The sequence below is a fragment of the Macrotis lagotis genome, chromosome X (assembly GCF_037893015.1).
Source record: "Macrotis lagotis isolate mMagLag1 chromosome X, bilby.v1.9.chrom.fasta, whole genome shotgun sequence".
NCBI lineage: Eukaryota > Metazoa > Chordata > Mammalia > Peramelemorphia > Peramelidae > Macrotis > Macrotis lagotis.
Window position 1 is genome coordinate 2,434,245 of NC_133666.1, and position 27,849 is coordinate 2,462,093.

The window sequence follows — 27,849 nt, forward strand, 5'->3', positions numbered from 1 at the left end:
GGGGGGCTCGTCCGCGGGCCGTGTCTCCCCTCCTGGTGTCGGCCGCGTGGGGCGGGGCGTCTGTGACGTCAGCGGCCCGGGCCTCTTCTCCCGCCTGTGCGCCCCGAGGCGGCAGTCATGGAGGCAGCTGCCCCTCGCACCCCCAACTCCGGGCCCAGCTCCCGGCGCCCCGCCTTCCACCGCCCGGAGCCCCAGCGTTCGGCCTCGCGAGATGAGGTGGCAGACATGGCCGCCGCCAGCCAAGGTGGGTCAGGTTGGGAGGGGGCGGCCGCCCGCCGGTGCGGGGGGGGCGCGCGCGGGAACCCGGGGAGCTCAAGGCCGCGCCCGGCTGGGGGGAAGGGGAGGGCAGGGCGGAGAAGTGGGGGCGAGGAGGAGGGGACAGGGCGCCCCGGGGCAGCTAGGCCTCCGGCGGCCGGCTGGTTCTGGGCGCGCGGGGGAGGGGGGCCTGCCTTTTCCTTCCTAGCTCCCCTGGCCTCACGACCGCCTGAAGCAGCGGGCATCTTGGCCCAGAGCCCTGGATTCTAATCCCGCCAAGGAACATTCCGGCCCGATGGCCCATGCCCGGCTCCAAAATTAGCACGGCCTCGGGGCCCGGGGCAAGTGGCCGCTGGTCAGTGGGGGGGGGGGGGGTCGTGCTCTGGAAACGCCTTGAAGCCACAGAGATCTAGCCTGGGGGCCAGGAAGCCGAGTGAGCGGCCCATGGCCACAGTGCTGCTGAGGCTCCAGATGGGAGTGGCCTTTGGGCCAGGGGCACCATATTCTGACCCTTGAATTGGGTTTTCTTTCTTGGAAGACTTGACTTATTTCCTGAGTTACAATTTTGACCCTTCAGTGTTCCACTTCACAGTATCTCCATTTGGGGGGAGTACGGTGGAAGTCGGGAACTCGAGAACCCCTTCCGATTTTTCCTCCAGCAGGTTGCAGGCCGCGGTCAGTGATCTCCTCTGTAACTGCTGACATTTTTATTTCTTTTTTATTGGTTTTTGCAAGGCAGTGAGGTTAAGTGACTTGCCCAAGGCCACACAGCTAGGTCATTCTTAAGTGTCTGAGGTTGGATTTGAACTCAGGTCCTCCTGACTGCAGGGTCATTTCTTTATCCACTACACCACCTAGCCGCCCCCATTTTTAAATTTTTTCTAGGGTGACTAGGTGGCGCACTGAATAGAACCCTGGCCATGGAGTCAGGAGGACCTGAGTTCAAATCCAACCACAGACACTTCATCACTGCCTAGCTGGCTGATCTTGGGCAAGTCACTTAACCCCTTTTGCCTAGCAAAAACCTTTAAAAAAAAATACTTCTAAAAAGATTTTCGTTTTTTATTATTTACATCTCCAAGTGATTTCCTTGCTTTGTGTCACAGCTCAGAAAGCTCCATTTCACAATTCGTTTCCACAGTACCTTCTTTTCGGGGTAGGACAATGGTTATAACTCTGAAACAGATTCCCTTTTTAGAAATAAAAATTGAGGACAGCTAGGTGGCACTGCAGTAGACAGAGTCCCTGGCCTCTATTCAGATCCAACCTCAGACAGCTACTAGTTGTAAGCCTGTGCAAGTCACTTCTTCCTGTTTGCCTTAGTTTTCTCCCCTGTAAAATAAGCTAGAAAAAGAAGTGACAAACCTCTCCAGTATCTTTGCCAAGAAAATTCCCAATGGGCTCACTTAACAGTTGGCCAACAACAAAAACATTCAACACATCCATGATTTAGCCCTAAAGTGCCTTTCAAACTGCACCTCCCAGTACCAAACTGGTTCCCTAAATATCCATCATGATTTTCTGCCTCCCTGCTTTTGGTTATACTGTTTCTCCTGTCGGAAATTCCCTCTTCCCTCACAGCTCTCCCTGACCTGGCACAAGCCTTACCGACTTACACACCATCTCTCCCATAAAGCCTTCCCTATTCCCCATCATATTTGCCCTTCCCCTGTCTTCTTACCTAGAACAAGACTTTGTACCTTTATTATATTTTCATCTTATAGTTCATGCCATCATACGATACTATTTCTTTGTATTGTTCCTCAGTATCACAAAGTAGACCTTCAACTCCCACATCGTTCTTACCCCCCATGGCCAGTCTGGTACCAAGGCCTATCATTTCAACAAAAGTGTAAGCCCTCTCTCTTCTGTTCTGACACAGCCACCTCCCTGGCTCAAACCCTTATAACCTCACAGCCAGCTTGTTGATAATAGCCAACAGAGTAATGTCCCTCAAGTTCCAGTCTGATCACTTCACACTTTTCTCCCCTAAAAACCCCACTGGCTCCCTTGCACCTCTGGTTGGCATTCAAAGCCCTTCAGAATCCCACCTTTCCAGCTTCTACCTTGTTGCCCTCATGTACCCTTACCTTCACTGACCCCACCCTCCCAACTGTCCCAGGAACAAGCCTCTCCATCTCTCAGCTCCTGACATTCTCTCTGGCTGGCCCCCTGTCTCCTTCCTCTGCTAACCTCTCTAGCTGCCTTTAAGTCCCAACTAAAATCCCTCCTACTGGAGACCTTCCCTAGCCCTTCAGAAGTCCAGTGTCTTCCTTCTCTTAGGTATCTCTCAATTGTCCTGAATATAGCTTGTTTGCTTAGTGTTGTCCCCATTAGATTGTGAGGCCTTGCAGTTGTCTTTTGCCTCTTTTTTGTCTCCCCGACGCTCAGCACAGCCTCTGGCACACAGTAGGTGCATAAAGCACTGCTGGTTGACTGGAGTCAGAACAATCAGTCTCCAGTTTGGTTCATGGAATATAGTACAATACATCATCACAGCTTTCTCCTCAGTTTCTTCATCTAGAAATTCTGATTAATGTTTCTATTGCCTCCCTCCCTCTCAGTGTTGTCAGGAAGAAAACTTGGTAAACAGACTCACATAGCTGGGAGCCATGATGCTAACCCTGCTCTTTCTGCTAGTGGACAGCAAGGCCTGCATCTTTGCCTTCTTTGTATTACCTAGCAGTTAGGAGGTCCTCTAGAAGTATTTTCTGATTGCATCTTAATTTTGTTCTATGACCAAAACAGTTTCACGTGTTCACTCTCCTTGTATCTAGGAAATTTTGATGGAAGTTTTGATTCCCTTGACCTTGCTGCATTTGCTAAGAAGCAGCCATGGTGGCAGAAACTGTTTGGACATGACTCGGGGCCTTCTGCGGAGAAATACAGTGTGGCCACCCAGCTTCTGATAGGCGGGGTCACTGGCTGGTGAGTAGCAATGCTGGAGGTTGGGAAACGGGTAGGGGGGACACACTCCAAATCAACTGTCTGCCCGACTTTGGGTCAAGGCCTAGGCTACTCACATAAAGTTGGACAACCTATAGGACCCTATTCTTCCTTTAAAGCTCACCTCAGGTCCCATTTCTGCCATCAAATCTTTTCTCTCATCCCCTCATCTAGAAACAAGTCTCCTCTGCCTTCTAGCTCTAGTCTAACTTTTGTCCTAAGCAATGTATTGACTCTGGAGGGCCACTAGATACTGCAGTGCATGGAGCACTGGCCTTGGAGTCAGGAGGACTACAGTTTGACTCGGGCCTCAGACACTTGACACTAATTAGCTGTTCACCATGACTGCCTCCTGTCCAGGACCATCTCCAGTCATCCCTATCCATCCCTGATCAGTGGACCCAGATGGTTCTGGAGGTGACTTAGCCCACCGCTGCTGCCATCCTCCCCCCCCCACTCAAATACAATTCACATGGGTTGTCATGGCATCACCTTCCCCATATCATGGTGTTCTTCAAGAATGAAGGACAAACATCATCTAGTCCATAGAAGATGAAGAAAAACATGATGTTTGGATGTGAGAAGGGACCTCCAAGACCATCTAGTCACAGAAGTCAGACTCGTGGAAGTTCCATTGCTAGAGGGGACCTTGGCAATCATCCAGGCCAAACAGCTCTCTTTGCAGGCTTCATGAAGGAATGGGGGCCTCACCCAACACACCCCCTGGCCCAACTAGCTTCTGTACCCACTAGCTCTCATCCCTTTTGTGGGGAGTCAGTACTTCCTCTCCCTTCTTTTTTTTTAGGTTTTTTGCAAGGCAAATGGGGTTAAGTGGCTTGCCCAAGGCCACACAGCTAGGTAATTATTAAGTGTCTGAGGTCAAATTTGAACCCAGGTACTCCTGACTCCAGTGCCAGTGCTTTATCCACTGTGCCACTAGCTGCCCCCTTCCTCTCCCTTCTAAACCCTCTGCAGTCTGGCTTCTGACCTCAGTTCCCCTGAAGCTGCCCTCTCTTTATTGCCAAATTCTGTGGTCTTTTCTTAGTCTTTGGCTGCCTTGCACACTGTCAATCACGTCCCCTTGGATAGGCCCTCCTCCCTCCATTTTCATGGCACTACTTTCTCTCTATTCTCCTTTTCCTCCTCCTCCCCAGTTGATCTCAACTTCTCCAGGTCACTTCTGCTAACCATAGATTTCTACTCTGGCCTCTCCCTCCCTAATCTGATCAGCTCCCATAGGTGCAGATGATTCACAGATGTGTTATTCAGGTAGGCATGGATGAAGCACTTCCTGTGTCATTGCCAGACTCTAAGGCACTGTGCCAAACGTTGAGGATACTGATGAAAGGAGAAAGACAGTCCCTACCCCCCCCCCCAACGAACTTTCATTCCATTGGGGAAATATAACACACCAAAGGGGACTGAAAAATTGGACCATATGATCTCAAAAGCTACCAATGGTCTATGTGGTCTGAAAAGTTCAAAGCACCATAGAAAGTGGTCACACACATGACTGGATTGTCGTTGTAGGCAGCCGTTGGCTTCAGCATGGACTGTTTGCCAAATGTGTTCATTCGTGTGTAACTTATTTGGAAAATGGGTTTTATGTTTCAGAGAAACAGTTCTTGGAGCTGGGTTGTTTGGTTTCCTGGCCAAACCCACAGGCCTTCCTGTGAGTGAGTGCATTGAAGGGAATGGGAGGGGCAGGCCAAGAGGTAATGCTTCCAAGACTGACCCTCAGGGTGTGGACAAAAGGTCAGAAGACAGGTGTTTGACCCGGGACTTTTCCTTTGCCAGAGTGCTTGCTCAGTTGTCGACAGAAAGTTCAAAAACACTGTGTTGGATGTGTTCCAGTGCAATGTTTTGGAAATGGAGGAACTGTTGAAGACCTTCCAGCAAAGCAGTTTTCTTTTTTCTTTATTTTTTTTTAAAGATTTTACTTATTTTGAGTTTTACAATTTTTCCCCTAATCTTACTTCCCTTCCCCCACCCCCACAGAAAGCAATTTGTCAGTCTCTACATTGTTTCCATATTGTACATTGATCCAAATTGAGTGTGATGAGAGAGAAGTCGCACCCTGAAAGAAGAAACAAAAAGTCTAAGACAGAGCAAGATCAGACAATAAGATATCAGGTTTTTTTTCCCCCTAAATTAAAGTTCCTTGATCTTTGTTCAAACTCCACAGTTCTTTCTCTGGATACAGATAGCATCCTCCATTGCAGAGAGCCCCAAATTGTCCCCGGTTGTTGCATTGATGGAATGAGCTAGTCCATCAAGGTTGATCATCACCCCCCATGTTGCTGTTAGGGTGTACAGTGTTCTGGTTCTGCTCATCTCACTCAGCATCATCACTTCATGCAAATCCAGGCTTCCGTGAATTCCAGTCCCTCCTGGTTTCTAATAGCACAATAGTATTCCATGACAAACATAGACCACAGTTTGCTAAGCCATTTCACAATTGAAGGACATTTACTTAATTTCCAATTCTTTGCCACCACAAACAGGGCTGCTATGAATATTTTTGTACAAGTGATGTTTTTACCCTTTTTCAATCATCTCTTCAGGGTATAGACCCAGTAGTTGTATTATTGCTGGATCAAAGGGTATGCACATTTTTGTTGCCCTTTGGGAATAATCCCAAATTGCTCCAGAAAGGTTAGATGAGTTCACAGCTCCACCAACAATGTATTAGTGTCCCAGATTTCCTACTCCCTTCTAGCATTGATCACTGACCTTTCTGGTCATATTGGCCAATCTGAGAGGTGTGAGGTGGTACCTCAGAGAAGCTTTAATTTGCATTTCTCTAATAAGTAATGGTTTAGAGCAATTTTTCATATGACAATGGACTGCTTTGATATCCTCATCTGTAAATTGCCTTTGCATATCCTTATATCCTTTGACCATTTATCCATTGGGGAATGGCTTTTTTTTTATAAAAAAATTGACTCAGTTCTCTGTATATTTTGCAAATAAGTCCTTTGTCAGAAGCATTAGTTGTAAAGATTGTTTCCCAGTTTACTACATCAGCAAAGCAATTTTCAAAACCCATAACTGAAGAAAAGTAGCATTTAGAAAACATTTACCTCTGGAGAAAATAGTTTCAATGGAGACCTGTTGACAGCTACAAACAGTCCATCAGACATCTCTTAGTTCTTGCCATCTCTTCCTGATTACTCTTTTAGGGCTACGTTCATTCATGCATTCATCCATAGTGTCTTCTGAGCACATGCACAGAGGAGTAGTTCCAGTTCCTGCTTTGGGGGGGGGGTTTGGACTGTGGGGCTTTGCATTCATAATTCAGATGTTTGTGTGGGTTCCACTCACTGAATTTGTCATCCCTTTGTGTTTTCTGTTTTTTGATAGGTGCACTGGTTTCATCTTCCAGAAAGTTGGAAAACTGGCAGCCACAGCAGTGGGGGGTGGATTTTTCCTCTTACAGGTCTGTATGGGAAACATGCCTTATAAGATCATAGCTCTAGAATTGGAAGGAGCTCAGAGGCCAGCCCAAAACAACTGAGCAAACTGAGGCTTAGGGAGGCTTTACCAACTTGGCCAGGGTCACAGAGGTAGGAAGTGGTAGGACTGGGATGGAAATCTGGAAAATGAGAGGGCAAGGCAGAATGAAAACATTATAATATGATAGAGGAATTTCATAGCTGATGAACATGGAGCACTGTGGGTGTTGGCCAAATTGAGGGCTTGGCCATGGTGGAGGAGGGGGCTGAGATGGGGGGGGGGCAGGAGCAGCTTGTGGGAAGTGAGTCGATTGAGGAATGGTGTTTGAGAAAGTATCACTGTATGTGTATTGGGAATCCTTTAAGTATGCGATTAGGAGGAGGAGGAGGGAGGAGAGAGACTGAGCAAAAGAAGATGTGTGCCCCAAAGGTGTGAAGACAACTAGCCACAACTAGCCGAATCTTGATTGGGTGATAGATGTGGATCGAATGAACCTCAAAAGAAAAGAGGTTACAGAAGTATGGGGGTAGAAGGAACACTGGAAGGATCGGGATAGAAGGAAATCAGGAGTATCCCAGCAGTGTTAGTGGATATGAGTGAAAGGACTGCAAAGGGAAGCTGAGTCATCAGGAGGGAGCAAGAAAGAAAAAGGTTAAAGGTGAAATCCAGTTTGTTACCAATGGAGCAGGCATTCCAGAAGGCACCCTGGAAGGAGCTGGAGGTCAAAGGAGATGGGATAAGGGAGCAAGCAGTGGAGGCCAGAGAATAGAGTTGGAACAGTGGCAACCAGGTGTTCCAAGTCACCCGGTCATTAAGGAAGGAGTTCAGGTAGCTAGCATTGACCATAGGGATTTGTACTTGGATGGAGTTGTCATAGGTCAGTGAGGGGGAGGGTGCTCAGGGTGGTCCAAGGCAGGCCCACCCAACTTGTGAGTGGCTGTTACCTAAAGGATATCTGGGCTGTTATGAGCAGCCATTAATGACTACTCTTTGGGACTCAAGGCTTCTAAAACCTCCTTTGGAGCACCAGCCACATTCCTCTCTAGCTTTTCACCTAAAGACTTATCTTACCTGGTGGAGACTTAGTCTGCTGCAGACTTCCTTTGAGCTTTTGTATTCTGCAGGTGCTGATTGTAGCCCTTGTAAGAATCTTGTTTACAAATCATCTCTTTAAGGAGACCTTCTGCTGTTTTGCCAGGAATTCGAGACAGGCTTAGTAAAGGATCCTTTGGAGAGTCTGCCCTCTTGCTTTTCTGGTCTTGTAGTATTTCCCCCTCTCCACAGGCCAACATTTGGGTGGAACTTGCTGGAGGAGAAGAGAAGAAGCATTATCATTCTGGAAGTCTGCCTCAGCTTCCCTGAAGTAGTCATTGACTTTGAGTAGCAGAGCCATCACAGACTTGGGGTTTCAGGGCTGCAGAATGCCAAATAGCCCCACCCCCCCACCGAAGGGGGATAGGTTGTTAAAATAAAAGTCATGGACAATTTTGGGGACAAGTGACCATTCCAGCTTAGAATTCACGATTGGAAAAGGAATGGTGGGCTGAGCATAGATTGACAAGTAGTGCATATTTTAAAAGGTCATCAGCCAGCATTTCTTTCTTTTTTTTTTGCATGGCAAATAGGGCTAAGTGGCTTGTCCAAGGCCCCAGATAGGTAATTGTTAAGTGTCTGAGGCTGTATTTGAACCCAGGTATTCCTGACTCCAAGGCCGGTGCTTTATCCACTACGCCACCTAGCCACCCCTTTGTTTTGTTTTGTTTTTTGTTTGTTTGTTTGTTTGTTTTTAGATTTCAGAATGGTTATTTTTTAAAAAACAAGTCAATGAACCCCAGGTTAAGAAGCCCTGTTGGGGACAGCTTAATTTTACTTAGAGCTGAAAGGAATTGGAGAGACCAGCCATTCCTTTCTCAAGTTGTAACAGATGAGAACATTAGGCTGTAACCTTTTGGGGAGGGGGTCAGGCAGTGGGGTTAAGTGACTTGCCTAACTTCACACAGTTAGGAAATTATTAAGTATCTGAGGCCAGAATTGAAGTCACATACTCCTAACTCCAGGGCCAGGGCTTTATCCACTGTGCCACCTAGCTATGGCCTCAGGGTGTAGTCTTTTAAAGTTGAGGCAGAAAACCTATTTTCTGATGAGGGTCACCAACTTGCAGGAAAAAGATAATGAACCAATGATCAAGTCATGATTACTTGAGGTTGATTGCTTTCTCCAACAGCTAAATGCTAGGAGCAGAGATTGGAAGACTTGAATGACTGTAGCAAATACCTCCCAAAGTGTTCTAGTCAGTTATGTAGAGAGGTCGAAGGAAGAGTTGAGATAGAAAAGATGGATGGCGGAGAGGGAGAGGTGAATGGGGAAAGATTAGAGGGAGAGAGACACTGGAAATTCAGTCAGGTTGAGGATGTTAGGTGACCCGAGCTATGGCCTCACAGAGGCCCCAAATTTGAGTTCATTCTTGTTGGTAAGATTGAACGGGGCAGCCAGTGGCTCAGTAGTTGGTGCACTGGCCTTGAAATCAGGAGGATAGGAGGTCAAATTCAGCCTCCAACACTTGCCACTTACTAGGTGTGTGACGTTGGGTGAGTCACTTCACCCTGATGATCTCCCATCCAGGGCCGCCTCCAGTCATCCTGATTCCTATCTGGCCACTAGACCCAGATGCCTCCGGAAGAGACAGTGAGGCTGCTGACATAGCATAGCCCCCCTCACTCCAGTCCAATTCACATGCTTGTCATGGCATCACCTCCCTGATGGCATGATCTTCTTTGAAGATGAAGGGCAAACATTATTAAGATTGAGCCAAAGCTGGTTTTCCTAATGTCTTCTTTCCCTAGTTCCATTTCCACTCAATGGGTCTGATCCCAAACCTTTATTCTGCCTTGTCCAAATGGCCAAGACAAACCAGTAAATCTGAACTGGGAGCCAGACCAAACATTGAGGGATAACTGTAAGAGAGAGGAAATAACAATGAGATAGGTATCAGAGCTAGGCAGATAATCTATACGAAAGGAAGAGGTTTTTGAATAGTAAGGGGAAAAAGGACAGTTTATTGGGACACAAGCATTCATTTGGGAACGTTTCAGCTCTCCAACACCAAAGCCTCGGCTGAATGCGCAAAAGTCAGGAAGTTGGATTTAGGCGGCTTCATTTATTTAAGAAATTCTCCTATTTCCTATCTGTCTCTCTTAATCTTCCAAAATACAGATTGCAAACCACACTGGTTACATCAAGGTAGACTGGCAACGTGTTGAGAAAGATATGAAGAAAGCCAAGGAGCAGTTGAAAATCCGAAGAAGCAACCACCTCTCTACAGAGGTGAAAAGCAAAGCTGAGGAGGTAATAAAGCTGTTTTGGCCACCTCCCTCTGCTCCCCTCTCTAGCACAGAAGTCTTTTTTTTTTTTTTAGTTTTCACAAGGCAATGGGGTTAAGTGACTTGCCCAAGGTCACACAGTTAGGCCATTATGAAGTACCTGAGGTCTGATTTGAACTCAGGTCCTTCTGACTCCAGGGCCAGCGCTCTATCCACTATACCATCTAGCTGCCCCACCAGCACAAAAGTCTTATGGAGGCAGCTTATGGCCAAGATGCTGCAGAGCAGAGTCGAGCTCACTTGGAGTAGTATTCACATAGTGAACTGTCTCTTCCCTATTTAGCAAATCTGAGCAGTGAGCTGGTTAGGTGTCTGGATTCTGTCCACCTATACCTTTTTCCTGCTCAAAATCATCTCCCAAAGTCATATCCATCCTCTGACTCCATGGCTTTTAAGCTTCTCTTAGCAGGCCAGTTGGCATCAACTAAAATGTGTCTGGCAAAACTTCATAATTAGTGCAAAGAAAGCTCCTCTTTGGTCGTGATTTGGCAAAGAAAAGAGGGCTTTTCCCATCCCATGTGGAGCCTTTTGGAAGAGCGGGCTGGTACTAGGGAGCACTCTCCTAAGCATCCATCACCTGCTCGTGCTTGGGTGAATTCTCTCCATGCGGTGGCAGCTCTACCCAGGCTGTCACAATCACCAACATTTTCTTTTTTTTTTTAAAGGCTTACCAAGCACTTTGCTCACAACCCAGGAAGGTACCTTCTCTAGGACCCTATCTCTAAAGGAACCATTTCATTAATCCCCTCATTTTATGAGGTTTGAGGAGGTGAAGGGACTCAGCCCTCTTGTCTTAGTAGGTTTTGAACCCAGGCTATCTGACTGCAGAGTCAGTGGAACCCCATTCCACCATTCTTCTCAACAGCTGCCTATACACTTGTATGGGACTTCATTGGGGGTTTTTCTACAACTTTTATATTTTCCCTTTACAAGTCCAGTGTTGATGCTTCATCATGGTTTGGGATGTCTAGGCTCTAGAGGGCTCTACCAAGGAACCCAAGCCAGTGTATCTGTTCTCTGAGGACCAGCCTCAGTGGGCTGGTACAAGGTTGCCAACGAGCAATTACGTTTTCATCTACATCAGCTCTTGTGGCCCCTCCTCTAAGGCAAAAGACAATCAGGATTTGCATTGATGAAGAGAGTGTGTGCACCAGTGCAGTCCTGGAGTCTTGAAATAGCAAAGTGTGCACATACAAAGGTTACCTGTGTTGTCTTATTTGTCTTATGTTTCTTATATGCATTTGGTAAAGGAAATCATCCTGAGAGGTAAAAAGAGACAAAGAGACATGACCTCCGTTTCTGGTCTGACGCTGACTACTTCTGTGACCCACGGCAGTCCTTCTCCCCAGCCCCCTCCCCCACCCTTTTTTGTGGAACAATGGGGTTAAGTGACTTGTCCAAGGTCACACACCTAGTAAGTATCAAGTGTCTGAGGTCAGATTTGAACTCAGGTCCTCCAGACTCCCAGGTCAGTGCTTTATCTGCTATGCCCCTAGATCTCAATCTTTGTGGACTTCAACTTCCTCACATGTAAAAAGAGGGATTCAGATGATTTCCCTTTCAGCTATCACATTCTTCGATTCATTCGTTCAGCAAATAAATGCACATCATCTGAGAAGTCTTCCTATCTTGCCCATCTCTCTGCTGATCACCAATATTGCATCTCTACTTGCCTTTCAAGCATCCCAAACTGGACGTTTTTCAGTAGACATTTGAAATAGACTATGTCCAAAGTGGAATTTTTTCTCTTTCCCCTTAATCCGTGCCTGCTCTTACCTGTCCTGATAACTGTAGAGGGCAGCACCAGCCTTCCAATCTCCTAGGCTCACAACCTAAGGCTTCTCACTCTCTCACCCTGCCGTATCCAATGTGGTGTCAGTGCCTGTTGATTTCACCTTGGTAGCAGCTCTTGAGTGCGTCCCTTTGGACCCCACCCTGATGAAGATGCTCATCACCCCCACCTGGACTACTACAGTAGCTACTGGGACCGGGGTGGGGGAGGTCTGCCTTCCTTGACTGTCTCCCCACTCCACTGCATTCTCCATTTAGCCACCAAAGTGATCTCCCTAAAGTCCAGGCTCAGTCATGTCACTTCCTTGCTCAGGCAACTGCAATGGCTCCCTGCTGTCTCCAGGATCAGACCCCTTCATAACCAAACCCTCTCTTACCTTCCCAGTTTTTTTATACTTTACTCCCTGACACATAGTCATCAAGTCAGTGACACCGCTCTCCTGTATCTGTCATGCACAAGCCCCTCTGTCTCTGTTCCCCATGCCTGGAATGGTCTCTCTACACTCCAACTTATGGATCCCCCTGATCCTTTAAGTCCCAACTAAAGATCCCACCTTCTGCAGGAAGCCTTCCCAACCCCTCTTCCTTTCACTCTTTGAATGATTTTCTCCCTCTCCAGTACAGAACTTGCTTTCTATGTGAGTGTTTACCTTGTTGTCTCCCTCATTGGATTGTAAATTCCTTGAAGCCAGAGACTGCCTCTTTTGGTATCCCCAGTGCTTAGTTAGCATAGTGCACGTTAGTATTTACTGATCGAGCCACACAGGAAGACCGCTCCTTGGAATGAACAGTGTGATTCTCTTTTCCTCATCTTGCCAGTGCCTCCATCAAGGTGCATCATGTATGTCATGATCCTTAGCTATATGTATTCCAGGACTCTGCCTGAGCCCCACTATTCTCTCTCTCTATTCTCACTTGTTGGTCCCATGGGTTTTATGGTCACCTCTACAATGATGACACCAAAATCTCTTTAACTCTGATTTCTCCTCTGAGGTCCACTTCTGCATCCCCAAATGCCTGGTGGACACTTCAGACTAGATGTCTCATGGGAGTCTCACATTCCACATATCCAAAATATCTTTCTCTAGCCATCCTCCTTTCCCCTTCTTCCACACTCCCTTCTTTTGGTCAAGGATCTCTTACCAGTCTTCCAGGTGTGAACCCTAACACTGTAAAAACCTTAAAATAGAGGGTTAAAGAAAATGATATGTGTATAGGCTAGACATTTTAAGTCTGATTCTCTAAGATCTAGAGGTGGAAGCCATAAAGGCAGTCATCACACTCGAACTGGGAAAGGGGATATATTGGTGCAAAAACAGAGAATAGGGAAAATTACTCATCTCTTTTGGGACCTGACACTGAAGGTTGCACAATATCTCTGCCCAAAATTGCTCCTCAGAGACCATCACCCTTGTACGATAGTATCAGATCTCTCATCATCTCTTCCTGGCAGGACCCAGCTCTCCCAGCATCCTGATAGTTCTCCTCCTGAGTTGGTCATTAACATAGGGGGAGACACCCAGGAGTCTTCATTTCTTTCTTACCTTTCTTATCCTTTTATCAGGAATATAGTTTTTTCCTTTATTTTCTTGTTTTTTTGCAAGGCAAATGGGGTTAAGTGGCTTGCCCAAGGCCACACAACTAGGTAATTATTAAGTGTGTGAGACCGGATTTGAACCCAGGTACTCCTGACTCCAGGGCCGGTGCTTTATCCACTGCACCATCTAGCCGCCCCAGGAATATAGTTTTGAGAAACTTCTGCTAGTTTGACATAACCTAGCACCTAGCACAGTGCCCTGGCATATAGTAGGCATTTAATAAATGCTTGTTGATGGATCAGTTCATGATATGCATGGTTGTCCTAGCTGATACTCTCAAAAACTACAGAGAAACCCTTTAGGGAAACTTCTAGGTTCTCATATTAGATCATGTTCTAAAACAGGTGTGGCCAACCTAGGACCTGCAGGTCTCAGCTCTCAGAACTCATTCAAGTGGCCTCATATTGCTGTTTGTTGTGCCAGTTTTAGCACTGTATTCATGAATGGACATTGAATTCTGTATGGGGCCCTTGAGGGGTATTTGTTGAGCATTGTGGTTCAGAAGAGCTTTTAGCTTGAACACCCTTGCTCTCAAATCATTACCTAATTCTTCAATGGTGAAGCACATTGCATTGGCAAGTTTGATATTATTGATGATCACAAGAGCAGGAAAGATGAGTGTGAACATCATGAGCAGATTGAACCAATATGGTGTGTTTAGCCCCCAATTTGATTTTCAATGGAAAATTTGGGAAAGGGGAAGAAGAATCTGCTACAGTTGGTCCCATCGGTTTGGATTCATTGTGCAAACCCAGGAATCCTTTTGTAAGTATGTAAATCCCCTGAATAAAATGTGCTGAGGAACAAGCAGGAGAAATTTGGGACTAAATTATTTTTCCTCTGAACACATCTCTGAAATCACAGTTAAGTCAGTGGGAATGATGGAATGTTTCGTTTACATTTAACCTTTATTGGTACATACTTCATGGAGAAACCAAGGTGAATCGTTATTGGTCAGCATCAGGGTGGGTGTTCCTAGGATCAGGAAGAGACCTTAAAGGAAATCATCTAGTGTATCCCCCCGCCCATCTTACAGATGAGACCCAGAGAAATTTGAATGAGTGGCAGAGCTAGGATTCAAACAAACCCAGTACTCTTTATACCTGTCTAACTCTAAAGATAGCAAGAGACACCTAATGAGAAGCATTGAAAATGCACTGAACTCCCGAGAAAAAAGGCTAAGAGATCAACCACAAATGTGATTAGTGGTCTCAACGTCAGCTCCATCATTTGTCTTCCTTGAGCTTTACCCTTTACTTCTTTGAAATGAGTGGGTTAGAAAAGATTGACCTTAAGGGACCACCTTCCAGCCCTAATCAAATAGTTCACTTCATGTTTAAGAAATGCTTGGTGGCTCGGTGGATAGAGCACTGGCCCTGGAGTCAGGAGGACCTGAGTTCAAATCTGGCCTCAGACACTTCATAATTACCTAGCTGTGTGGCCTTGGGCAAGCCACTTAACCCCATTGCCTTGCAAAAAAAAAAAACAACCTAAAAAAATGCTTGGACTTTGCATCCCAAAGGGTACAGGGAGTATATAGATTATAGAGGATAGAATGCCCCTCACTTTCCCTTTGCCCCTTTTCTAGAGTCTTGCTAAACATGGCTTATGTCTGGGATGGAGGAAATAAAATTCCATCCCTTTACCTTGTTTTATTCATTTACCCAATGAAGATGAATTGTCAAATAATTTTGTGTCCCAGTGGATTGCCCTTCAAATAGTACTGTGAAGTAGCTGGAAGATCCATAATTTATTTTCATGAAAATAATGCTTTGTCCTTAGCTAGGGAATTGATGACTTCTTTTTCTCTGTGACCAGGTCCTGTCATTTGTGAAGAAGAATGTTCTTGTGACTGGAGGATTTTTTGGTGGCTTTCTTCTCGGCATGGCATCCTAAAGAGGCAGATCTTGATAACAACACTTTACATTTCCCACCTATGTCTTTCTTCAGGTTCAGTTGGGCCATTCTCTTAATTAGCAAATACATTATAGGAGCAGCATAACCCAAGTGGTCACAATCCTAGACGACTGAAGAAAACAGATGACCTCGCCTCATTTGTCTCCTCATTGGCCTTGTAGTTCTTTTGAGGACCTGCTTTGTAATTCATTAGCTGTTTTCTAGGCTATAAGATCAAGCTTTCTTTCCCTCCCTGTAAAACAGGTAATTGGGGAGAGATGTATTCTCAAACTCTAGCATCAAACCCACTAAGTACTCTTCCTGCTGGTCCCTACCTACTATAATGTGTTCTGCCTTGTGGAAATGAATATACTTGCCCATTGACCACCAAAACCTCTGATGCCTTGTGTCTTTTGTTCTTCCTTCAGTGGGTTTCAGAATGCAGAAATGTGGTATGAAAGTCATTTGCTTCACAGGTTTGGGATGCCTTCTACTTTTAGGCATCTCCACTTGCACCCAAGTCAGCCTTCATATTTTGAGTGTGGATGACAGTTAACTGAATTTAAAACTCAAGGCCTATCACTTAGAAAATCTTAGGTAATAGAACAATTTGGGGGCAGCTGGGTGGTTCCGTGAATAGAGTGCCAGACCTGGAGTCAGGAAGTCTCATCTTCCTGAGTTCAGACACTAGCTAGCTGTATGACTGGGCAAATCCTGTAACCCTGACTTCCTCGGTTTCCCCATCTGTGAAATGAGCTGGAGAATGAAATGACAAGCCACTTCAGACTCTTTGCCAAGAAAACTCCATATGGGGACACAAAGACTCAGATATGACTAATCGACCAAAATTAATCATTTGCATCATTCAGTGGTCTCTTAATGTCAGGTTCTTTTTTTTAAAGATTTTATTTATTTTGAGCTTTACAATTTTTCCCCCAATCTTACTTCCCTCCCCCCACCCCCCACAGAAGGCAATTTGTCAGTCTTCGCATTGCTTCCATGGTATACACTGATCCAAATTGAGTGTGATGAGAGAGAAATCATATCCTTAAGGAAGAAATATAAAGTATAAGAGATAAGATCAGACAATAAGATATCAGGTTTTTTTTCTAAATTAAAGGGAATAGTCCTTGGTCTCTGTTCAAACTCCATTTTTTCTCTGGATACAGATGGTATTCTCCATCGCAGAGAGCCCCAAATTGTCCCTGATTGTTGCCCTGTTAGTATGAGCGAGTCCATCATGTTTGATCATAACCTCCATGTTGCTGTTAGGGTATACAGTGTTTTTCTGGTTCTGCTCATCTCACTCAGCATCAGTTCATGCAAATCCCTCCAGGCTTCCCTGAATTCGAATCTCTCCTGGTTTCTAATAGAACAATAGTGTTCCATGAATGTCAGATTCTTTTTTTTTTTTTTTTTTTTAGGTTTTTGCAAGGCAAAAACTGGCTTTGCCCAAGGCCACACAGCTAGGTAATTTTTTTTAGGTTTTTTTTTTTTTTTGCAAGGCAAATGGGGTTAAGTGGTTTACCCAAGGCCACACAGCTAGGTTATTCTTAAGTGTCTGAGACTGGATTTGAACCGAGGTACTTCTGACTCCAGGGCCAGTGCTTTATCCACTGCACCACCTAGCCACCCCTGAATGTCAGATTCTTGATCAAGCTCTTGACATTCTCTTTAACCGAAACAAAACAAAAAACCCAGCCTCAGTGAATGAATACTTCAAAACCAGGTCTTGAAAAAACTCTATTGTTGGCCTTGTGCTGGTTGGTCCCAGCAGATAAAGGAAGTTTAGAGCTTCTGAGAAAAATGGGAAGGCCAAGCTTACTGTTCCAAGATACTCTTCTTCAAATGGGACTTTCCGAGTCTCCTTTGTAAGTATATGGCAGCAGTTTAAACTACCCAAATTCATGACAGATGAAGCAAGTTCCTCCACCTCCTGCTTGATTCAGTGGTTATCTAGCATTCAACAAATTAGTAGGAAGTAATTTTACTGGCGGTCAGTTTTTTTATGTGCCAACGTGACCCCTTGTGGCATTTGCTCACATTGCAAGGCCTCATGTGCAGTATTTGCAACTGAGAATTGAAACCATTCATGCCTGCATTAGACAGGTTTTGATGCCACGTTTCCATGTTCTATACTCTGCTGTGGTAACTGCACTTGAAGCTGGAACATTGGAAGCATTTGGCCAGCTACTGAGTGAAATATCAGGTGTTCTTAAATCACATTGTTATGAACCATCGCTGGACCAGACAGAATTTTCTATAGGTTTTAGGCTTTCCCAAAGGAATAAATATTAATTACACTTAAGGGATCATAAAAATCCTACACTTGCCACCACAGTCTCTGGTATAATTGTGAAGTGAGTCAAAGGAGCACTGGCTGCCTTTAATGACTTGGCTTTAGATCCCTGTCTTTGATTTTGTTCAGAACATTTAGGAAAGAGGAAACTAACCATGGCATAAGGTATAACCAGCTTGCAAAAAAAAAATCATTAGATCTTCATTGTGACCCATCCCTTATACCCAATGAGAAAAGTTTAAAAAAAACCACCTTAACAAAAAGCAACCCCCAAATTTCATATCCCCAGCTGTCCCTCCCCCACCTTTGCAGAAAGGTTGTGCTGGAGCCAGTTTGAGCCAGCTCCTGAGAGTCACAGGTTAAGTTTTCAAGGTCATAATAATGTTTGTATTTCATTTTCAAAGAAGACCACGACATCAGGGAGGTGATGCTATGACAAGCACATGAATTGGATTGGAATGGCGGGGCTGTGCTAAGTCATCAGCCTCACATTCTCCTCTGGAGTCTTCTGGGCCCAGTGGCCAGATTCCTGTCCTTTCTGAGCTTGTTCCATGTTAGTCCCCATCACAAACCTTGCATGATTACTAAATTGACTGACTTCCTGTCTTTGCAGAAGAAAATACATTTCCTGAATGCCCTGGTATCCAGGTTTCTCCCTCTCCCCATATTATGAATGCTCTCTTTACTTCTGACTCAGGCATTAATCTCTAGTTCCTTCCAAAGTGGTTCAAGTCCCACCTCCTACAGGAAGTCTTTCTTGCTTCTCTCTAAGCTGTTCACACTTATTACCCTCTACCCCCTGAAATGACTTTATATGTACTTTTTTTAAATTTTAAGGCTATGGGGTTAAGAGACTTGCCCAAGGTCACACAGCTAGGCAATTATGTCTGAGGCTGGATTTAAACTAAGATCCTCCTGACTCCAGGGCCAGGGTATCCACCTACTTGCCTCCTATGTGTTTTCTTTTTGCCTCCTATAGGTTTAATGTTGCTCTCTACAATAGAACCTAAGTTTCTGGAGGGTAGGGATAGCCAGGGCCCAAATGATTATTGATTGACTTAATGATTGTCCTAGGCCACAGTAAAGGGGTAGAGCAAAGACTAGAACTCAGGTTTGATAAATCCATTGCCACTGGTACCTCCCAAGGCCTGGCCCCTAGGAATCTCCACTGTTGTGTTAGTGCTAGCAGTACCACCAATGGAAAAGACACAAGGGAAAAAATCTGATGAAAGAAGGATGGCCATGAGGCAGCTGAACTAAATTCATTTGCCCATCATATGATAGCTTAATTAGAGAACTATAGAGGTTCAAGGAAAAAAGGAGCGGAATCGGTAACAAATGAAGCAAATAGCAAATAAAACAAATAATAGACCTCAATGGTTTCCTGTGTTACAAAAAATCCAGGAAAAAGGAATTTCTCTCAAATTAACTAGAAAATTCCTAAACCATGTGAGAATTAGCCTATAAAACACATAAAGACTTGGGGAAAAACACTAAAATACACTTTAGAGCAATAAAGGAAACTGTAAAACAGTTGATTAACAAACATTTATTAAGCACTTACTATGGATGAGGCACTGTACTAAACACCAGGGTTACAAAGAAAGACAAAAACAGGGTCATTGTTCTCAAGAAGCTCACAGTCTAATGGGGGGAGACACATACTAGATAGATACAAGGTAAATTGGAGGTCATCTCAGCGGGGAAGGCACAAGCAGTGGGGGGTGGGGGGTGATTGTAGAGACATTCATTGTTCATGGTTGGAACTGGCTGATAGAATACAAATGATATTACCTAAATCATTTCCCCGATTTAGTGTTATATCAAACCACCAACAGGTATAAACCGAGTTACTGAACTGCAGTCCATCTGAAACATTCCTTTCTTGATCTTTGTTGACATCGTCTTTCTCCTTGTTGACCTCCAGGTGCTTTCCCAGTTTCTGTAAGAACTTTGATTTGGGGCTTGGGGTCTTCCTCTCCAGTTCATTTGTGGTCAGCAACCTCAGGAACTTTGATACTTATGTTGACGGTCCCTGAAACAAACCACATTCTCCATTCTTGATCTTTTTAACTCCAGTGAACTCGACAGCCTGGGCTGGGCTGATAAATGTTTAACAGTCAGCTCTCTGGGGGGGGGGGGGGGGATTATGTACAAGAGCCTGTCGTTAAATTTGCATCATTAACATTTTTCTCCACCACTCAATCAAGAAAACAACCAATCCAGCCCTGATTTGTAACATTTGCTGATTTTTCCAGAACCATGGACAGCAGAAGGCCTGACCATCACTCTCTTAGATTTCTTTGGTCAGAAAACAAGATGTAAACTTAAGGGGTCAATTTGAAAAGGGTATTTTCTATGAGCAAAGCATTCAAAGACAGACTCTAAGAATGGCCCGTGGAGTGCAAAAATCAGGCCCAATTCTGGGGTATCTGTGATGGAAAATGCCATCTGTATGCAGAGAGAGAATCATGGAGCTTGAACAAAGACCAAAGACTATTACCTTTAATTTAAAAAAAAAATCCATTATCTTATGTAATTTTGCTATCTCTTAGACATTATTTTTCTTCCTTAAGGATCTGGTTTCTCTCTCATCCCATTCAATTTAAATCAATGTCTACCAATGTCAAGGCTAACAGGCTATCTTCTGTAGGGAGTGAGGGGAGGGAAGCGAGATTAGGGGGAAAATTGTAAAATTCAAAATAAATTAATTAATTAAAAAAAGAATGGCCCCTGGAATTCCATTCTGGGAGGAATGCCAATGGTGATAACGAGTAGTTTATGCTGTCAGCACTCCCCTTGGATCATCTGCACCTCCCTGGAGCCACCCCAGCTTTTGATCTTCTTTGATTCCAGGCTTCCTGGACATCTTCATCCATGCCATGAATGGGAGGCCTCCCCCTCTCAGCTCCCCGTGATTCATCATTCCATGTGACCTCCTTGCATGCCAGAGATGATTGCTTTTCTCTGTGACTCCCCCCCCCCTTATATGCTAGGCACTTCATCAATGATTTCTCATTTAGCTGTCTTTGTGACTAAAGCCTTTTATCTTTTTAATTCTTTTCCTGTTTTCACTCTTATCTTATATCTCACTCTTTTTCACGGTGCTTGGTCTTTGGCAGAGCCACCCTAGTGTGTGCAGGAGGGTGGGAGGTGGACCAATTTGATTTAAAATGCTTTGCAGGGGCGGCCAGGTGATGCAATGGATAGAGCACAGGCCCTGGTGTCAAGAGGACCTAAGTTCAAATTCAGCTTCAGACACTTAATACTTAGCTGTGTGACTATGGGCAAGTTATTTAACCCCCCTGCCTTGCAACCCCTCCCCCCCCCAAAAAAATTGTAAAAAAAATAAAATGCATTGCAAAATTCATGCATTCACCTGAAGGACAGTGATTTAGTGATGGAGATTTAGAAGAATTAGCTCACAACATTCATTTTTGCATGTTGACGATGATGATGATGGTGATGATGATGATGATGATGATGGATTGGATTGGAGTGAGGGGACTGGGCTAAATTCCCAGTCTCACTTTCTCCTCAGAAGCCATTTGGGTCCAGGACCAGATAGAAATTAAGAAGACTGGGATGGGAAGCAATCAGGGTTAAGTGACTTGCCCAAGGTCATATAGATAGTAAATATCAAGGGTCTGAGGCTGGATTTGGACTCAGTTCTCTCTTGACTTCTCAGACTTCTTGACTGTGTTCTATCCACTGTGTCACTTAGCTGTCCCCTGCCTTTCATTTTTTTTTTTAATTTTAGGTCAGGCAAAGGGATTAAGTGACTTGCCCAAGGTGACACAGCTAGGTCATTATTAAGTGTCTGAGGCTGGATTTGAACTCAGGTCCTCCTGACTCCAGGGCCGGTGCTCTATCCACCGTGCCACATAGCTGCCCCGTCTTTCCTTCTATTTTTTTCAGTAAGACAATAGGGTTAAATGACTTGCCCTAGCTAGGTTATTATTTTCTGAGGCTGCCCCTAGCTGCATAAGAAGTGTTGTGATTTAGAACCTGGAACTGTACAAAGGTAAAATGCCTGAGCACATGTGGCTCACTTGCATGTTCTACAACACCATTCCATCCTCCACGATCTTACTGAAATCCAGGCTTGACTAGGTCATTCCTTTCCTCAAGAAGCTTCCATGACTCTCTGCTGCCTTTAGGGCCGATGACCAAGTCCTCTGTTGACATCCAAAGCCCTTCCCAGCTGGGTTCCAGTCTAGCTGATTACACAAGACTTTTCTTCATCCATGGAACACTACAGCTAGGTAAGGACAGTTAGATGGTGCAGTGGATAGAGCCCTGGTGTGGAGTCAGAAGGACCTGAGTTCAAATTCTGCCTCAGACACTTCATAATTACTTAGCTGGGTGAACTTGGGCAAGTCACTGAACCCCATTGCTTTACCAAAAAAAAGAAGGAAAGACAGGGGGCATCTGAATGGCACGGTGGATAGAATACCGGCCCTGGAGTCAGGAGGACCTGAGTTCAAATTCCGCCTCAGACACTAGATAATTACCTAGCTGTGTGACTTTGGGCAACTCACTTAACCCATTGTGTTGCCAAAAAAAAAAGAATGAAAGGAGGACCTGAGTTCAAATCCAGACTCAGACACTTCATAATTACCTAACTGAATGACCCTGAGCAAGTCACTTAACCCTATTGCTTTACCAAAGGGGAAAAAAAAAGAATGACAGGAAGGGGGCAGCTAAGCTGCACAGTGGTTAGAGCACCAACCCTGGAGTCAGGAGGACCTGAGTTCAAATCCAACTTCACACACTTAATAATTATCTAGCTGTGGGACCTTGGGTAAGTCACTTAACCCCTTTGCCTTAAATTTTTTTGAAAAACACAACACATAGCCTAAGTGACACTATAATGGGGTTCTGACCTTATAATTCTAACATCAATCTAAAGATTACAATCACCAGAGGGTGTTTCCACAGTCTGTCTTGTCTTGTGTTGGGAATTCTCTCTTATCTCCAGGTCTTGAAACCTCATTACCCTAGGAGCCTCAGCTCCAGAGCTACCTCCTTCTAGGGCACTTAGATGGTGCAGTGCATAGAGCACTGGTCTTGGAGTCAGGAGGACAGGAACTCACATCTGGCCTGAGACATGTACCAGCTGTGTGACTGTGGGCAAGTCACTTCCCCCTGACTGCCTTGCAACCAGGGCCATCTCCAGCCGTCCTGATCCATATCTGACCACTGGACCCAAATAACTCTGTAGGAGAAAGTGAGGCTGGTGACTTGGCATGGCCTCTCCCACTGAAATCTAATAAATGCCCTTGTCATTGCATCACCTCCCTGATGGCATGGTCTTCTTCGAGAAGGAAGGCCAACCATTGTTATTATGACCTCCTTCTAGAGACCTTTCTTGATTTCCCCAATTGCTGATCCCACTGCAGAATATTGTATATTGATTGATTGATTGATTGAATGCAAGGCACTAGGGTGAAGTGGCTTGCCCAAGGTCACACAGCTAGGTCATTATGAAGTGTCTGAGGGCACATTTGAACTCAGGTCCTCCTGACTCCAGGGCTGATGCTCTAGTCACTGCGCCACCTAGCCACCCTTGTTTATTTTGTATGCAACTGGCATTTATTCATCAGTATTGCTCTCTGATAACATCTAAGCCCCTTGAGGACAGGGACTGTGGCACTTTTCTCTTAGTGACTATGGCACCCAACACAGTAACTAACATGGGGCAGGCTCTCCATACATGCTTGGTGATTAGAGACTGAATTTTGTACACCACAAATTTGTTAGCTCCATGAGGGCAGGGACTTTATCTTTTTCTTTGTCAAATACACATATGGATAAGGAAACTGAGGCAAACAGGTGAGGTGACTTGCCCAGAGTCATACCACTTGTAAGTGTCTGAGACTGAATTTGAACTCAGGTCTTTCTGACTCTGTGCCTCGCATTCTTTTCACCACACCACCAGACTGCCCCTACAAGGAGTTCATGAAAAACTGGAATGGGATCAGTTGAGAGAAACAGGGATGAGGCGACACCAAAGCACTTTGGGATTGGGGCCTAAGGCAACTGAGAGCTTGCCACAAGGAGAGTCTTCACTCCCAGCTTGATTAGGGCAAGGTTAAGGGTTGTTGGGATGGCATCCTCCAAAACAGAGACACCATATGGTTGAAGGGCAGGACTAGCTCTTGGGACCATTCCTCTTCTCCCAGGCTACCATCAGTTTCAGCTACACTCACATCAGTAACCCACCAAGGGTCAGCTACATTGCTGCTCATGTCCTAGAATCCTTGTCTCCTCTTCCTCCCCTTCCTCTCTTCCCTCCCATTCTTGTTTCTCATCCCTGGCTCATCCCCCCATCTGATAGCTTGCTTCCCCATCCCTACTCCATAGCTGTGGAACATTTGGGGGGGGGGAATCCCAAATACATATCGACTGGAAGTAGAGCCAAGATGACAGAGTGAGAAGAAGCACTGGAGTCTAACTCTGCCACAAAGATCTAGAGGATGCACCGGGCCAGATTAGGAAAAGCCAAAAAGTCACAATAAGCTATTTTCCAGCTCACAGAAGCCTAGAGAGAGAGAGAGAGAGAGAGAGAGAGAGAGAGAGAGAGAGAGAGAGAGAGACCGAGAAGTCTTCAGATGCTGAGAAAAGGGTTGGCAGGAGTACAGTCACTCCAGCAGAGCTAGCACCCAGAGATTAAAATGGAGCTGAGACAAGACCTCAGAAAGAGATCCCCAAAGAACCCCTGAGCAAGTACTGGATAAAGGAAAGGGGAGATCTGGCAGCCTTGCTATCCACCACCTAATGTTGGATCACAGATCCAGGGAGAAGCCATGAGCATTGACCCAAGCTGAGTCCTGAGCACTGAAAGGTAGCTGTGTGGGTGAGTGATCGTCAGACTAAAGGGGAGCCCACAGTTCACTAGGGGAATCAGTAGCTATAAAGCTGGAAAACTTCTCATCAGGTCATTAGTAACTGAGTCAGTAGCATTCTACTATAATTCCCAACCGAGGATCCCCCCTCCTCAGACATCTCTCCCCCCATCCAAATACACAGAGTCCAAACTTAGTATCAAGTCTAAAGTCAGGAAGACTGGAAAAATTAGCAAAAGACAGAAAAGGAGACTTACTACAAAGAGTTTCTGTGATGTTAGGGCAGTTCAAGGCACAAACAAAACAAGCAGGGTCTCAAAGAAAAATACAGCTGGGGCACAAGCCAAATAAGAATTTTAAGAGGAGTTTTAAAAATAGCTTTAAAAAACTGATCTCAAAAGTCAAGTGGGAGGCATGGAAGAAAGAATGGAAAAAGAGGGAATAGCTAGGGAAGAAAACTAGGAAAAGAGAATTAGCAGCTTGCTACAAGAGGTTCAAACTTTTCCTGAAGAAAATGACTCGAAGAAGATTCTGGGAAGACGGCAGTAAAGTCCAAACTTTCCAGATTTCCTCCACAAACAAGACAAAGAGCGGCCCAAGTAAAGTGTAAACACCTCCAGGCTGTCTTGGGAAGCCCTGGGGGCAGCTGGGTGGGAGGTAGCCTTAGCTTTGACTACACAAATTTAATCTCTGGGACTGGGATGGTATAGGGAGTGGGGCATCTGATTTGGGACACCAGACCCAGTTGTGCTGCCAAGACACAGTCCTGAGCAAGAAGGAAACAGCACACACCTGATAAGTACAGAAGCCGTGGTGCTGGGATATTACCGGTTGTGGGCGCTTATAGGAGAATTGAGTTCTTGGTCTTGGTTCCAGGTCAGAAGGGAGAACTAAAGGTTCTCAGGGAGTAAAATCATTTACAGTACAGTGTATGGAGAGATCCCAACTGTGGCTTAGAGGGGAAAGGAGTCCAGAGTTGGGTCTAGGACAAGAGAGGCATCATCCCCCACACCCCTGGACTAGAGGAAAATATAACAACAAGCTCCTAAAACAAAACAAAACAAAATTTTTTTTAAAATGAGCCTGCAAAGAAGAAAGAACCCAACCATAGATAGTAACTTTGGGAATAGAGAAGACTGGGCTCATTTTCAGAGGAAGATGCTGAAGCAAACAAAACACCTCTCCTACCTGCAAGGAGTAAAGTCAGATGGCTACCTGTTCAAAAAGAATTCATAGAAGAACTCAAAAAAGACTTTAAAAACCCAATAAGAGAGATTGAGGAGAAACCCAAACTAAAAATAAGAACAATTCAAGAAAAACAAGATTATGAAATGGGAGTCAAACAACTGGAAATAGAGATTTAGAATCTTAAGGGAGAAAAAAAATACATGATTCCTTGAAAATTAGAATTGGACAAGGGAAAGCCAGCAAAGTTATAAGAGATCAAGAAATAATACAATAAAATTGAAAGAATGAAAAAGAAGAGAATATGAAACATCTCATAAAAATGGATCTGGGGGCAGCTAGGTGGCACAGTGGATAGAGCACTGACCCTGGAGTCAGGAGGACCTCAGTTCAAATCCTGCCTCAGACACTTAATAATTACCTAGCTCTGTGGCCTTGGGCAAGCCACTTAGCTCCATTTGCCTTGCAAAAAAAAAAAAAAAAACATTAAAAAAAACTGATCTGGAGAACAGATCAAGGAGAGAAAAGATCAGAGTAATCAGACTACCTGAAAGCCATGATCAAAAAAGAGAATCTTTACACAATGACACAAGAAATAAGTAAAGAAAATTGTTCTGTAGTGTTAGAACAAGAGGGGGAAGTAGAAATAGAAAAAAATCCACCCAGCATCACCTAAAAGAGATCCTAGGAGGAAAATCTACAGTAATATCATAGCCAAATCCTGAAACCTCTAGGTTAAAGAGAAAATATTTAGAACAACAAAAAAAAAACTAATTCAAATACAGTAGAGCCACAGTTAGAATTACCATGGGTCTTTGAACACTACATATTCAAGAGCAAAAGGATTGGGGCTGTGGCCAAAAATATCATCTGCAGCAAGTTAAGCATAATCCTGAATGAAAAAAAATGGGCATTCAATGACTTGCCAGACTTTCAGGATTTTGTGCCAAAAGACCTTAACTTCGTTGAAAATTTGATAAATAAGATCCAAGTGAAATAAAAGGTGAACACAAAAGACTAATTACAAGGGACTCAAGAAGGACAAATTGTCTGCTAGCTATATGTGAAAACATAAATCAGATGTCCAAGATTGTCTTTAGTAATTGGGTAGGTTGGAAGAAAGATTGGGGTAGAGCAGAGTATGTTTTGATTCTAAAAAAGTAAAATGGTGTAAGAAAAGATAAAAAAGTAATTATCTCGTACAAATGCGGTTTGAGAGGAAGAACTGATAAAGAGCAATTAGCTGGGGGAGAAGGGCTAGTAGTTCTGCAATCCTGCTCTTATTGGGAATGGGTCCAGAGGAAACAATACATCTCTATATCTCTATATCTCTAAGGTACAAAAGCCTTTAAACTTGGAAAGCAATAGGAGGGGAAGAGGATAAGAAAAGTACAGAGTTCGAGGGGGGATAGTCTAAGTGGGGGTCTAGAGGGGTATGTGGATTCATGAGCATGGGATAAAGAGGGAACAACATACTAGAAGGGCATAAAAGTCTTCTAAATTCATACAGAAACAAGAGGGCAAGGGGATGGGGGCAAGGGAGAGGACAAGGCAGGGATTCTTGGAGGGGTGTAGATTAAAGAAGAGTCGAGCAAGGTAGCCAGTAGACCATAAAGTGGAGGAGTGAGGGGGGGAGGAATAGGATGAAAAGAATAGTGAGGAAAATAGGAAGGAGGAAAATAAACAAGTGATTATAGCTTAGCATGTGAATTGGATGAATTCACCCATAAAATGGAAACAGATGCCAGATTAAAAGTTTGAATTTAATATGTTGCTTTCAGGAAATGCTATAAAAAAATGAGAGCAACAAGCATAAAATAAAGATCAGGAATAGAATGTATTATGTAAAAAATAAGTTAGACCTAAGAGAGATTTAGTTAAAAGAAAATGGGGGAACTACAGCATCTAGCAGCAATGTGAATATTGTTGTAGAGTATTTAACATTACTAGATGGTAGAAGGTTGGAGACTGCTGTGGTGGGGGAATGGTGAGCCACCAGGGCTAGAAAAGTAAGAAATGACTTGGGCTTCTGAAAGAAGATCTTATCCACCTTCAGTGAAGCAGAGGATAACTGGCCAGGCGGCTTGAAACACCGTCTCTATCACTTGCTCCTAAATAGATTTTCTTCATTGTAAAGTTCTTTTCTATTAAATCCTTTCCTGTGTTCTGTTGTGTACATGACAAGGCTTTTTTTT

General features: G+C 44.5%; 1 protein-coding gene across 1 annotated transcript; it reads left to right on the forward strand.

Annotated features, from left to right (window-relative positions):
- The first annotated feature begins 96 nt into the window (after window positions 1–96).
- FUNDC2 (FUN14 domain containing 2) lies at window positions 97–15,711 on the forward strand. The gene is made up of 5 exons (XM_074201249.1): window positions 97–244; window positions 3,033–3,183; window positions 6,565–6,640; window positions 9,871–10,002; window positions 15,245–15,711. The coding sequence occupies exons 1-5, from the start codon at window positions 118–120 to the stop codon at window positions 15,320–15,322; spliced, it is 564 nt and encodes a 187-aa protein (XP_074057350.1). The 5' UTR covers window positions 97–117; the 3' UTR covers window positions 15,323–15,711.
- Window positions 15,712–27,849: the final 12,138 nt, after the last annotated feature.

Coding starts and splice junctions, on each gene's coding strand:
- FUNDC2 (XM_074201249.1), top strand. CDS start 118: ATGGAGGCAGCTGCCCCTCGCACCCCCAACTCCGGGCCCAGCTCCCGG. Junction 3,184..6,564: donor ATAGGCGGGGTCACTGGCTG/GTGAGTAGCAAT, acceptor GTTTTTTGATAG/GTGCACTGGTTTCATCTTCC. Junction 10,003..15,244: donor TGAAAAGCAAAGCTGAGGAG/GTAATAAAGCTG, acceptor CTCTGTGACCAG/GTCCTGTCATTTGTGAAGAA.